This window comes from Vipera berus (assembly GCF_964194415.1).
Source record: "Vipera berus genome assembly, chromosome: 6".
Classification (NCBI taxonomy): domain Eukaryota; kingdom Metazoa; phylum Chordata; class Lepidosauria; order Squamata; family Viperidae; genus Vipera; species Vipera berus.
This window is the reverse complement of record NC_138208.1, coordinates 60,114,061-60,128,385: the sequence shown is the minus strand read 5'-3', so window position 1 is coordinate 60,128,385 and position 14,325 is coordinate 60,114,061. Positions and strand designations below refer to the sequence as shown.

Below are 14,325 nucleotides of genomic sequence, written 5' to 3'. Positions count from 1 at the left end.
TGCAATTCACTGTCGTCCCAAGGACTCAGCTCGGCTTTTCATCCCAGTACCAACAGGGTGGCTGAACGGGCCAATGCAATGGTGGAACAGTACCTCCGGTGCTACATCTCATACTACAGATGGACTGGGTTGACCTGTTACCGTTTGCCAAAGTGGCATATAATAACGCAGTTCACAGCAGCACTGGATTCACCCCCTTCCGGGTGGTACATGGGATGGAGTTTGTCCTGATTCCCGAGTGTCCGCAGGGGGACCTCTCCCCCTGCCAACCCCAGGATTGGATAACACGCATTGGGGGAGTCTGGGAGGCTGTGAAGAAAGCTTTACTAAAGGCAAAGGAGGTCTCAAAGGCACAGGCAGATAAGAGAATGCCTCAAAAACCTTTTCGGGTGGGGGATATGGTGTACCTGTCAACTAAGTACTTGCGCCTGAAAATACCCTGCAAAAAGCTAGGGCCAGAATTCATAGGTCTGTTCCAGATTACGCAGGTTATTAACCCAGTCACTGTGCGGCTACAACTACCCCGGCTTTTGGGAAAGGTACACCCAGTTTTCCATTGCAGCTTACTGAAGCCGGTGGAGGGCCCTTCCTTTGGATCTGTGAAACGATTACTGGGCCCTGTCACGGGACCATTATGAGATCCAAGAGGTATTAGACTCCCGTATCTGACAGTGTCACTGCAGTACCTGGTACAATGGAAGGGATACCCTGTTACGGAGGCTTACTGAATGGGGGAAGCTGACATCCGAGCCCCCCGGTTGCTGAGGCTCTTTCACAAAGTGTCCCTGTAAGCCAGAAGGGGGGTCAACTGCATCATCCGCCACAGACCATGTTAATCACACGTTTCTCCTTGTCTTCCAGTTGGACCCCTGGTAGAGGGGGCTGCCTGTCAAGCCCCGTGGGCTCAACATTGACAGGAGGGGGAGGGGCACACAGACAATGCCTGGGAGGCCAGTGACGGCCTTGCTTTCTCCCACTGGTACAGCATGTGGTCGCCACCGAACAGCTGAGCGGATCCACAGCTGGCCGCTTGGACCACAGTTCGGCGTGGGGAGGCATCAGGGAGCTGGAAGCCGGTTGCGCGTCCCGACAAACAGCTGATTGGCACAGGGACATACTAGGAAGCCAGACGCCTGCAGCGTGTCCCAACGAATGGCTAAGCAGTGCAGAGAGACAGAAGCCTGTAGGGTGTTTTGCATCGTTGCTCATATGACTTCGCACACCAGATGTTGGTTAGGTGGGTGGGTGGTAAAGCCGGTTGGGAAACGCATATGTAAGGGCTGTGACTAAATGCATGCCAGAATGTTCTGCTATTAAAGCCAGTCACCTGTGAACTCTACTACTTGTTTCCTGTGGAGCCAGGGGGTGGTAAGGACTTCTGACGCAAAGTCATGGGGAAGCCAGATTCACTTAACAACCAAGTTACTGACTTATCAACTGCAGTTATTCACTTAACAAGTGAAGCAAGAAAAGTAGTAAAATGGGGCAAACTTCACTTAACAACTGAAATTTTGGGCTTGTGTTCGTAAGTCGAGGACTACTTGTAGACTCCAACCTTTCCAGTTTGGCAGATCGGCAGGGGGGAAGAGGGGATGGTTTTGTGTGAGTGGCTGGCACGCAGGTGTGCAGCTCCATTTGTAAAAGTGAGGGCGCGCGCTGCGTGCATGTGTGCACTCACTCGCCCCTTGCACGGCCTGGTTCAGAAGGGGCCACAGCCTGGTAATGGGCTACAGCCCGGGGGGTGGGGACCCCTGGTACATTCCATTCTACCAGGAAGGCACCAATAAACCTAGAAAAGAGATATGTTACTGAACATATAATATAAACGAGCAGAAATGGAAACACTAGCAGCACAACAAAACATGTTGGACCAAATTTAAACCAGAATGGATTCCACAGATATTGCATATTATGTCACAAGATAAATTTAAGCATTTAATGTGTGGTGTTTAAGAGTAAGAAAATGACTAAGGAACTAAAAATATAATTTATTTAGTTTTAATAAATATTGTACATCAGTTACAGAACAACTAAGGAGAGATTAAAAAAATATTTACCTATAATGTTTTTAGTAGTTTTTCTCCATTTTTATTTTTAAACAGAACAGTGAAGATTTTAGCACTCAGCTCAGAGATTCAATAATATTTTTTAAACTATTTTCTTCATTGTTACAAATAATACATTTTGGCTTTTAATGTCTCATCAATGATATATTGTGTATCAACTGCACAACTTTTGGAACTTCTTTGTCCATTTACTGGTATAATATCTTAGTATTTTTCTTAAAAATTAGTTTCTTCTTTTATCTCTTTTAAAAAAAAAAGTAAACGACATTTATCGTTTACAATAATTACAGTTTAGGGAGGGTGGTTGAACAGCTGCCCTTCATGTTAAGTGATGCTAAAACAATATACTGCAGAATGGTTCATTATAAAAACTATTTGAGAAGTCCTAAGTTCATGACGCTAGGACAGACATGTCAAGCTCGTGTATCGGAGCCTTTTCGCCACTGCCGGCAATGGGGTGGGTGCGGCTTCCGGATGATGCATCTGGCCCGCTGGCCGGCAGTTTGACACCCCTGCGCTAGGAAGTCCTAGCATGAACTCAAGATGCAGTTTGTCAATAGAAATTCTTTGACATTGGATTATCAGCTTCACAGAGACGTAACAAGTGACTGCAGTTGGTACCTTTTATTCAGCAGCTGAGGCATGAGTTCAGCCAAGAGATCAGGGATGGTTTCCTAATAAAAAACTAATTTCTTAGTCTGGCTACTGTTGCCCTGGGGACAGCTGCAACCTCTCCAAGTTAGTATGGGCGGAACTTCCGCTGTGCTCTCATGAGAGCAATTTTCTGCTTATCCTCTTCAAATTTCTTTCTTAGCTGGGCTATGTCTGAAAGAAACACAAAAGATATTAGATAGAAGAGGTGAGAATATTGTTCTTAAACCATCTATGTTTTCAATCCTATTATCTGTGAGCAGGTAACTACTCAAGGTGATCCAAATTATTACTGGAAAATAGGAATGAGTAAGAAAAATGCTTTTACAACCTTCAACCTACATGCCGTTATGTCACCAGATAACATAGTGGGAGTTAAAGAATATGAAAACATTTTTGTGCATTTAGCAATCTTCCTATCCCATTCTGTCTTATTTGATATTAACCATTCTGAGTTGGGGGATAGTTAGATTGAGTTCCATCTGTTTTTTCAAGTGATCTACTGGGAATAATTTGCCCCTTTGGAAACAGCATTTTGATTGGGGAGAGAAAGAGCAAAATAAAAAAAAGGATTGTTCCAGATCATCACATTTGACCTGGATTTATGTATATGCTCTGGCAAGTCTAGCCCCCTCAACAGTATGTATCTCCCAACAGATATCCTCAAAGTAATGTGGCCCTTTGAAAAGTGCAGCATATTCCACAGAAACATTTAAAACTCAACAATTTTAGCTTTAAGAAAAATATCTCCATGCCATATAATGAATTTTATTTTAAAGTCCAATATTTTTTCTACTACACTTTATCTGCCAAGGTTAACTATAAAGGCTGTTGGGGGTAGGATAAGTATCTTCTGCCAAAGTAAGCAAAGGAGTATCCAGTGATGCTGTCCTTAGTGTTATTTATAGGACAGCAACTCTTATCACCTTAGACTGGCTATGAAGTGCCTAATTTTTAAGAGGAACGTACAACAGCTAAACTGTATCTTAACTCTTTTTTGTTCAGTAATTTAAAAAATACTTTTATTCTGCGTAATTGGAAATTACCATTTGGAAATTACCTTGTTTTTTTGAAATTCTTTATCTCTGAGCACAGCAAAATGCCTTTAAGTCCTCTATTAAAAAGACTTGTGTGATGTACAGCTTGAATCTGGAACCCAGTTTTATTTGCTTTTTTTGTATTTCAATTTTTAGTAGCTTCTCTTTGGTAAACCCTTATTACAACCAACTCTATTTCTCATATACGTGAGAAATAGACATATATACATATACAATAAACACATATACAGATCTCTCTCTCTCTGGATTTTAATGGTAGGTTTATTTTAACAGTGAGAGACAGAACAACAACAAAAAAATCCAGAAAAACGCATTTCAAAGAAGTTATAAATTGATTTGCTTTTTAATGAGTGAAATAAGTAATTGATCCCCTATCAATCAGCAAGATTTCTGGCTCCCAGGTGTCTTTTATACAGGTAAAGAGCTGAGATTAGGAACACTCTCTGAAAGGGAGTGCTCCTAATCTGAGCTTGTTACCTGTATAAAAAACACCTGTCCACAGAAGCAATCAATCAATCAGATTCCAAACTCTCCACCATGGCCAAGACCAAAGAGCTGTCCAAGGATGTCAGGGACAAGATTGTAGACCTAAGACCATCGCCAAGCAGCTTGGTGAGAAGGTGACAACAGCTGGTGCGATTATTCGCAAATGGAGTAAACAGAAAATAACTGTCAATCTCCCTCAATCTGGGGCTCCATGCAAGATCTCACCTCGTGGAGTTTCAATAATCATGAGAATGGTGAGGAATCAATCCAGAACTACAGGGGAGGATCTTGTCAATGGTCTCAAGGCAGCTGGGGCCATAGTCACCAAGAAAACAATTGGTAACACACTATGTCGTGAAGGACTGAAATCCTGCAGCACCCGCAAGGTCCTGAGCACCCTGCTCAAGAAAGCCCATCTGAAGTTTGCCAATGAACATCTGAATGATTCAGAGTATAACTGGGTGAAAGTGTTGTGGTTAGATGGGACCAAAATTGAGCTCTTTAGCATCAACTCAATTTGCCGTGTTTGGAGAAGGAATGCTGCCTATGACCCGAAACATGGAGGTGGAAACATTATGCTTTGGGGGTGTTTTTCTGCTAAGGGGACAGACAACTTCACCGTGTCAAAGGGATGATAGAAGGGGCCATGTACCAAATCTTGGGTGAGAACCTCCTTCCCTCATCTAGGGCATTGAAAATGGGTCGTGGTTTGGTATTTCAGCATGGCAATGACCCAAAACACATGGCCAAGGCAACAAAGGAATGGCTCAAGAAGAGGAGCATTAAGATACTGGAGTGGCCTAGCCAGTCTCCACACCTTAATCCCATTAAAATCTGTGGAGGGAGCTGAAGGTTCGAGCTGCCAAACGTCTGCCTCGAAACCTTGACTTGGAGAGGATCTGTAAAGAGGAGAGGGACAAAATCCCTCCTAAGATGTATGCAAACCTGGTGGCCAACTACAAGAAACATCTGACCTCTGTGACTGCCAACAAGGATTTTGCCACCAAGTATTAAGTCATGTTTTGCGAAGGGGTCAAACACTTATTTCACTCACTAAAAAGCAAATCAATTTATAACTGTTTGAAATGCGTTTTCTGGATTTTTGTTGTTGTTATTCTGTCTCTCACTTAAAATAAACCTACCATTAAAATTATATACCAATCATTTCTTTGTCAGTGGGCAAATCAGCAGGGGATCAAATAATTTTTCCCCTCACTGTTGCTCATAATCTTTCAAAATTTTGGTCGTTATTAATGGTTATAGTGCTATTAAAGTAACTTGAATATTAGTTTTAAGGGATAATGGGGTTCAACACTGTTCATAATTTACTGACTTAAGAAGCAGAACAAACTAAAACAAACTCTCTGTTTCAATTTTCCTTCTTTCACTTCACCAAAGCAATGTATGTTTTCACTGCATCATCACTGATCATCCAAATTTTTGAAAATGATACTTTTAGTTGTTGTCCAGGTTCCCTACCAAGGGAATATGTTACCTAAAGAACACAATCCGATGTTATTCAAACTACGCTCCTTTATAATTAGGAAATGTGCTATACCCTAGAGAGCTAGTTTAGTGTAGTGATCAAGACATCAGGCTGAAACTTGGAGACAGAGTTTTACTCTTGCCTTAGGAACAGTATGTCAGCTCCAGGCCAGTCATTATCTCCTAGCCTCAGGAAGCAGGTAATGGCAAACCACTGCTGAAATCTCTGGTGTTATTACCAGATCAGGTAGCCCACATTCTATATCTGTGCATCTGAAGAATTTTGCTTGATCTGGTGAAATTCATAATCTAATTTTCAGCTAATTTTTCTAATTAACAATATTATTTCAAATGTTATTTCTGTCTTATTGGCTATTCCACCCCAATAGTTTTCTGCTGCAAATTTGATAAATATTCCTTACAACTGTTCATCCACGTGATTAATAAAAAATGTTGCCTGAATCTTATGTATGAGACAGTTCACGAAAGGTAAAGAACTCACGTTCTCTCTTGGTTTCACGATGTTGCCAGGCATAGAAATTGAGCAGTTCCTTGCGTGCTCTCTTGCGTTTCTCTCTTTCTAGGGTCCGCAAATTGGCTGCTTCTGTCCATGGAAGGCCTGGCTTTCGGCCTTTCCTTGTCACTTTCACCCACCCTTCCTTATCAGGAATACCTTCTTCCTTTTCAGCTTTGGCTTCTTCCTGTTCCAGGAATGTGAAAGAAAAAATATCTCAAGGTTGTATGAAAACAGTTTGATGTCATACTTGACTTCAAGAAATGTTTACAATCCAGAAGGCCATTCTTAACTTGAAGAAATCCCAGTTTTGTGCAAAGTGAGATTTTTTATAATAGCAGAGTTTTGTTCTCAGGAAATGTGGATGATATAATTGTCCAAATAACCACTTTTTAGACATGTGACACATGTTGGGGAGAAAATGCCCTGGCCAAGTTCAGTATGGTGGACACAATGTGGTACAACAACCATAGATAATGTATTGAAAAACCACTGTAATTTTTAGATTGAAAATATTTATATTATCACTTTACATCCCACTTTGCTTTTCTCTTCTGCCTGTTTACGTATTCTCAAATAAACTTTGTGAGATAATGTGCTCAGACAAATAATGACTACTCCAAGATCACTCAATGAGCTTTCTGGCTGAGAAGAACTAAACTCCACCTACACATTTTAATCACTGCAGCATGCCAGCCATTACTAATCCTAACCCATTCCAGAGGAATTGTATCAACTCTCTCTGAAGACAGGCAATATTTCCCAACAACAATTATGTCCTTGGTTTCTTTACCTTTTCAATCTTTTTATCATAATTTTGCATGAAAGAGTCAACTTCTGTCTTCAGCTCAGCAGGATCCACAACTGAGGCTGCGTATCTAGCAATCCATTCTGAAAAGTGAGAACAAAATAATCAGTAACTTTGTAGTGCAATTCTCAAGATATGAAAAGAGAGGAAAATCCTTTGAGAATCTGGAAATTTCTCTTCATCTATTCTGAACCAGATTCAATGTGGTAGGACAAACTGAACTACTGTGTTTCCTCAAAAGTAAGACCTACCCTGAAAATAAAACCTCCCAGGTTTTTGCCTCGCTGGCCCACTTCTGCGGCTGAAGGAGCAGCTTCATTCTGCGGCTGAGAATGGAGCTTCGGCCTGCATTTCGCAGTCAGAGGCCTTTCCGGAAGGTTTCTGCAGCTGAGAACTGAGCTATAGAATCCGTAGCTCGGTTCTCGGCTGCAAAGGCCTTCCGGAAAGGCCTCTTGACTGTGAAATGCAGGCCGAAGCTCCATTCTCAGCCGCAGAATGAAGCTGCTCCTTCAGCCGCAGAAGAAGTGGGCTGGCTGAGCAGGGCTGTTGGTGCTATCACCACGAGGTGAGTGGAAAAGATTTACCCTGAAAATAAGACCTGGTGCCTCTTTTGGAGGCAAAAAAAAATAAAAATAAGACCAGGTCTTATTTTCAGGAAAACACGGTTTATCTAAGCATAAAGGTTTACATTTTATAATATTTTATTACATCAAATAAACCAACAATATAAATGCATTCACACACTCAATATGACAGCCAGTGGGGATATAGTGCTGTGAGGCTGGATTGCCTTTAGGAAGATCCAGGTCCTAATCCTCCTTTAGCCACAAATACTGGCTTGGGGCCAATTCATGCCTAATTCACAGGACTGCTGTGAGAAAACAACAGGGAGGAGCATTATGCATGCTGCCTTGAGTGCTTGTACAAGAGGTTGAATAGAAATCTAACAAATAAATGTGATTTAAGATTACTAAAGATTAAACAAAAAACATCTGAGCATTTATATCATAAGCAGCAATGCCAAAAAATGTCAATCAATTTGCCTTGCCCTTTTATTACACACCTACACCCACAGAGAAGCTAATTCCAATATATAACAGCAATCCACCATTGGAAATCAGTTTTATACTGCCAGTGTTATATAGTAATTATTTTGGTCATTCCTGTTTGCAAGAAATTCCCCAAACCTTAGTAAATTCTAAATACTGGGAAAATACCCAGGATATGCAATCTTGATATACAGCGAGAAATCTTACATTATCAAATTATTAAATCCAAAATATGACAGTAAGAGATGTCAAATCATGTCAGTCTATTGAACTGCATCTCCAACAGCTGGGCAATTGCAGTCAACTGTTATTAAATATTCTCTGAGATGTCCAGCTACATTAAATGAGAGCCTGCAGACAGAGCCAAGTCTGAAGGGCTTGTTTCAACAGGACCATGTTGAGGGACATGCAAATCTTGCGGAAATGGGGGTTCCAGAAGGCAGGCTCACTTCCTGATAGGGTCCCACCAGATAGCACTGTTTAATTGATGGGACTCAGAGCATGCTAACTCTGTCAGCAAGAGGTAAGTGGTCTTTCAGACGACCAGACCCTAATGCAGCATCTTGAATTACATCTGGAAACCTACTGATAGCCAATGCAGTTCATCGACCAACAGTATGTCATGGAAATAACAAGGAATGTCCATCGCTGCCTGCAATACATTTTAGACCAAAATCAAAAGCTCTAATTTTGACATAAATAAAACAAGTCTTAGGTAAGCTAAAATTTATTTGGATTTTCAGTTAGGAAAAATATGATTAAGAAGAACGATTTACACTTTATCAGGCCTTTTTATTTTTATTGTTACCTTAAGCAAAGGTATTTGCTATTCAATAACTTCCTTTGCGTCAAGGCTATCCTTCAAGCTGTTTGTCTGTTGGATTTAATTTTACCTGTTTTGTTTGTTTGATAAAGGCACTGCCTAACTCCAGACTGATACTGGGCAGCTCATAATACAACCATAATCTTATACCAGTAAGCAGATAGTATATCTGGTAAACCCATATACTGCACACAACTGACATGAACTGCAATTATCCTAGCCCAGAGTTGGGAGAAGAGCCAGGTCTTTAAGACCCTCCAGAATGCAGTCAGGGTAGGAGTCATCCAGATTCCAGGAAGACAACACATTCCAGGAAGGCAGGCAGTGATAGAGAAGGGATGGTACTTAAAGCCTGTTGATTCTGTCGAAGGGAGCTAAGTAGTCCCTCCAGTGACCAGTCCCTATGCCATGAAGAGATTTATAGGCAACAACCAGCATCTTCAACCATCCAGAATCGTTAATTGAAAAACAGCCTTTTAGCTAGCGTACGTATTTTATTATATTTGCATTTCATTTTTCATTGCTCAGAACTCAAATCCTTTCTGTATTTCCATTCCCTTTTTGATTTTCATTCTAAATTTTTTATCATAAGTCAAATCAGGCAAAAATGTCCTAAGTCTGAAATCAAATGTGAAGAGAGTTCTGTTCAATACTTCTTAGTTTTGGGACTGAGTACAGCCCTAAATGTAGACTTCTGTATGCCAGGCTTGGAAAAGGAAAATGTGTAGCATTTGTGCTTAACTTACTGTGAATGCCAGTCTGCACAGGATGGCTCTCTGAAGATATTATATGGGGCCCTTGAAGTGGTGAGGATTTGGCAGCCTGTACTCCAGCAGGTCTTTTGAATACCACATAAGCTACTTGGAATCCCTGTGAAGCAAAAAGCATTTTGTTTCAGGTTTCACTTACATGTGACCCAAAAACTAAAGGCGATAGCTGCCATAGAGATAACTGCTCCAGCCTCATCCTGACTGTTCATATGGCATTATGATATTTTTTCCCCATCAATATTTCACATATAGCTAAAATACAAGTGAGCCCCTAGAATCAATGTCTATCTTGCCTGGGATTAGTTGCAGGTTGTTGTCTCACATATAGGTCTGGAAATACTTATGAACCCTGGTCTAACCCAGAGAAAAAACCCAGGTAAATATGATATACCAGACATTGCACATTAGTTGTTAAAATAAGTCAGGTCCAAAAATTGCATTTTAAACAAGGGCCTTGCCTCTGCCTCCTTTAAAGAATCAAGCAATCAGCCTTCAAAATTTATCTAGGATAATCCGGATTATAAAATGAGCACAGCCAAACGGAAGCAATCTAGAAAGGGATCCAATTCCTTTCAGCTAAAGCTATCACAACAGCGCATAGTAAGTTCGTTAGTCTAAAAGATCTTGATGCGCAACATAAACACTACCTGATTATTTCATAAAGGAATCAAGAACAATGTGAGGGATAAGGCAATACTTGACCATCATAATGAAACATTTGCTTTGGTCTTTTTCAAGTGTTCATTTGTCCCTCTTAAAAAGGTAACACCATAGCTTCCTTCATCGTGCTATTCTCCTCCACATTTCCAATTTACCAAGGGTATCTTGTTATTGAAGAATTTGGTCCTGGGTGTTTCTGTCTCATCTCCTGGCTTTGGCCTTTTACACATCTCCACAGATTGTACAGGGCAAAAGTTGGAGAACAGCCTTGATAAACATTCCTAAAAGAAAAAAAAAGATTTCAGCATAATTCATGGCATAGTTGAAGAGTGGAGATTTCTGAAAGATGAAATGGTTTCTTCTATTTTGCCCAAAATTTTCAGCTATCTGTAGCAGACAGGTTACTGCTCACATCTTTCTTCTTTTTAATCAGGGCTCATAGCTTGAGGACCAACTCATGAATGGAGCCTTTGAAAAACTTTGATATTGGTTCCAGAATCCCTCTAATAGTTTCCATGCTTATATAATTTTTAATGTGAGAGAAGGGGGAAATTATAAAATATATGGCTAGATATATTACATATATTTAATTGTATTTACTTTTATTCCATTTATCCTGCTCACTATTTTTTATGCCTTAATTTTTGGACTCCAGCAACCAACATGTCATTCAAAAAAGCCAGCATGGCCCCCTGAAAACTGTGCATTCTTTCTTAAGAGCTCTTACATTCTGTACCTTTCTTCTGGAGTCTTAGCACCTTTCTATACCTTTCTTTTGGCAGTAAGCCTGATCACAATTATGAGATAGAATTAACTCTGTCTTTCATGTGGATAGGGGCGGGACAGAACAAAAGAGGCCTATGTATTCCTTTAACTATACTACTTATTTGCTCAAATTTTTCAAAAAGTAAACTTTCTCTTAGCAAAGCTTTCTTTATATTTTAGTTGGACATTCAGCCCAATCAATGCTGCAAATATTTACAATCAGTTGTTCCATACCTGATGTTCTCAATGTTAATATCTGAGCTATGGAAACTGTGGGCACCAAGTTAGAGGGACTATGTGAGGCAGAAGTTCAGATAGATTAAAGTAAGATCAATTAACAGAATGAAAAAGATAACAAATTTTCATTAGAAGACTTATATTCCAATCAGAATGTTATTCATAAAAATCCAATCTATATTATCTTCTCAAAGTTATCTTGTTACTGACATTTGTAATATCTCTGTACTGAATGTCAAAATACCCATAGCTTATATAATCTTCCTCTCCTTCCCCAAATAACTCACCTCTGTACAATATGGAGGAATGTTTAGGACAAAAAGTGTTCGGTTTTGAGGCCTCTTGGGATCTCTGCCCTCTCTGACTTTGTGTTCTTTTACATAGAGATAATGAGGTGACTGGTGCTTCTCAGAAAACTTGACTGGAATAGCTAAAAAGGAAGAAAAGCATTTTCTAATCAAGTCACTTCAGGGAAGAAAAACTAATTTTGGTGAACATTTCATAAATGAAAAAACAATCATTGCAGGTGCCGTCACAATTATTTCAATAAATAGAATACTTTGCCCCTAAACTTGTTTAATAAAGTTTTTTTTAAAAAAAAAGAAACATAATCTTTTGTTTTTAAGGAACAGATGCAGAAATGGAGCTTGTAATCTATTTTTGAAAAAACTTTGTATTCTAAAAATAAAATAATACAATATGCTTCTATATGGTGCAGATAAGCTTAAGAATTCAATTAATTTTTATGGAGCTTTTTTCCTGTTGTTTTTTTTGTCATAGTCATCTTAATCACTGTCATATAATTAATTAGGTTTTCATACTTCATTGTATAAGCTCTATATTTTTGAGATATTGTTTTAAAAAAAGAAAAAAAACACAACTGTACTGATAAATGACTAAAGAGTGGGGCAATGGTTATAATGCAGTATTGCAGGCTGACTGTGCCCACTGCCAGGAGTTTGATCCTGATTGGCTCAAGGTTGACTCAGCCTTGCATCCTTCCAAGGTCGATAAAATGAGGATCCAGATTTTTGGTGGCAATATGATGACTCTGCAAAACACTTAGAAAGGGCTGTAAAGCACTGTGTACATAACTCTAAGTGCTATTTTTATTGCTAAATGCTTGAGGCCATAGAGATAATGAGGTGACTGGAATAGCTAAAAAGGAAGAAAAGCATTTGCTAATCAAGTAACTTCAGGGAAGAAAAACTAATAATGGTGAACATTTCATAAATGAAAAAAACAATCATTTGTAAAGAAGGAAATGTTTTATTACTAGGTCTGTATGTGACTGTACAAAGTAAGATAGGTACAGGCTTATTTACTTATTTTTCTTTTGTGAAATATTTATTTTTGCATTTTACTATTTGTTTGCTAAATCCTTTTAAGAGGATTGGACTGATTAAACAAGCTTGCTCTGGGAAAGAGACAGGGGGTCTCTTAACTAATAACACTTTTTATTGAGAATATTTTTAATTTCACTGACTTGATTAGACGGGGAGAGGGGGGGACTTCCTGAAGCAAGAGAAGCCCAGGCAGACTTTTATCTCCATGCAGAGAACATTAAAATTCAGAAATTGAAATGCATATAAGTATACATGTAAGATCTGTCTCCACTTTTACAGACATATTTGCTGCATCTGTCCACCTTAATCTTAATGGACTCCAGACAATTGTTAACTATTTTTGCTGAACTGGAGTGGGGAATATGGATTGCATGAGTCTCTAATATCTCCTTTCCACTTTATGTCTATTTCTGTGCAGGTAAATATTTAAACAGAACCACTGCAAATTAATAAAACAAATGTTTAATTGAGCAAAACCTTTTTTGCATCTATGTATCAAGAATGATTATGAGTACATTAGAAGTTTACTAGTTGGAAACATGAATGCAGAAAATATCATACTGTTGAGAACCTGTATACATTGCAGTGAACACATTTGAAATACACATTTGAAAATTGATCAAAGATTACTGTTTTTTATAGGAAAAAGGAGTGACACATTGCAAGTTATTAATAAAAAATTAGAAACTAGAGTAAGTAGATGATTTGGGGTAAATTTGACAAAATGTTTACTAACAGGAAAATACAGAAGTGTTCAGACACTCCTGCCCTCCTTGCAGATGTTGCTTGATTTAGTTATCTTTTTTATCTCGTGCTTCATTTAACTGATTTACATCTTTTTGCACTTTATATAATGCTGTTAAAAAGGGGAAGCATACTCTTTTGTGGATATTTATGTATGCATTTACTGAATATTCAGATCACGTGAAATCAAAATTAATTTAGATTCCCCGTCTAAGCTACTTTGCAGAAAGGTCAATTTAATGAATTACTGCCTCTATTATCTCCTCCTACAAGCAGAAGCGCAACACTCTATTGACTTATGTGTAGGCACTTTGCATCTATATATACTGCTCAAAAAAATAAAGGGAACACTTAAACACAATGTACTGTATTTAATAGTAGGATGTCTTATTTTCTGTTCCCTTTATTTTTTTCAGCAGTATATAAATTACTGTATATACGCCCCATTAGCGAAAGAAACAAAAAGTGTATCAGCACATTGTCAAAACGAGGTTGGAGGCTATTGAAACCGTAAAGCAACCGAGAGCAGTTTCAGCATTAACAGAGATTTCTTTCTTCATCTCCCAGCCCTATTTTCTACTCACCTGTGTATCCTAGGGTGGCGACAGCTTCTCCATTTTTCACACACTTCGAGTCGGAGGCCGCCATTTTGGCTCGGAGGAAATTGCGTCATCCTTCGCAACCGCTGAGTATCGCGAGGTTTCTTGGAACCAATCGCTTTCCCGGGAAAATCAAAGAGTGGTTTCGTTCCTGCATCTGTGCAGCCTTCGGGCGGCGGGGGGGTGGATTTGTGAAACGCGTCTGTGTGCCCGAAACGAAGTCCCACAACTCAGAAGGGGTTTTATTTCCGAAGACTCAGCCCT

At 39.4% G+C, this 14,325-nt stretch overlaps 1 protein-coding gene across 1 annotated transcript; it reads right to left on the bottom strand.

Moving 5' to 3' along the window:
• Positions 1–1,976: 1,976 nt before the first annotated feature.
• On the bottom strand, positions 1,977–14,131 carry RRP7A (ribosomal RNA processing 7 homolog A). Its single transcript, XM_081330333.1, has 7 exons — positions 14,047–14,131; positions 11,660–11,802; positions 10,526–10,651; positions 9,687–9,810; positions 7,054–7,151; positions 6,249–6,447; positions 1,977–2,891 (listed from the first exon to the last, which is right to left on the bottom strand). Exons 1-7 carry the CDS (start codon positions 14,108–14,110, stop codon positions 2,806–2,808), a joined length of 840 nt encoding a protein of 279 aa, XP_081186459.1. The 5' UTR covers positions 14,111–14,131; the 3' UTR covers positions 1,977–2,805.
• Positions 14,132–14,325: the final 194 nt, after the last annotated feature.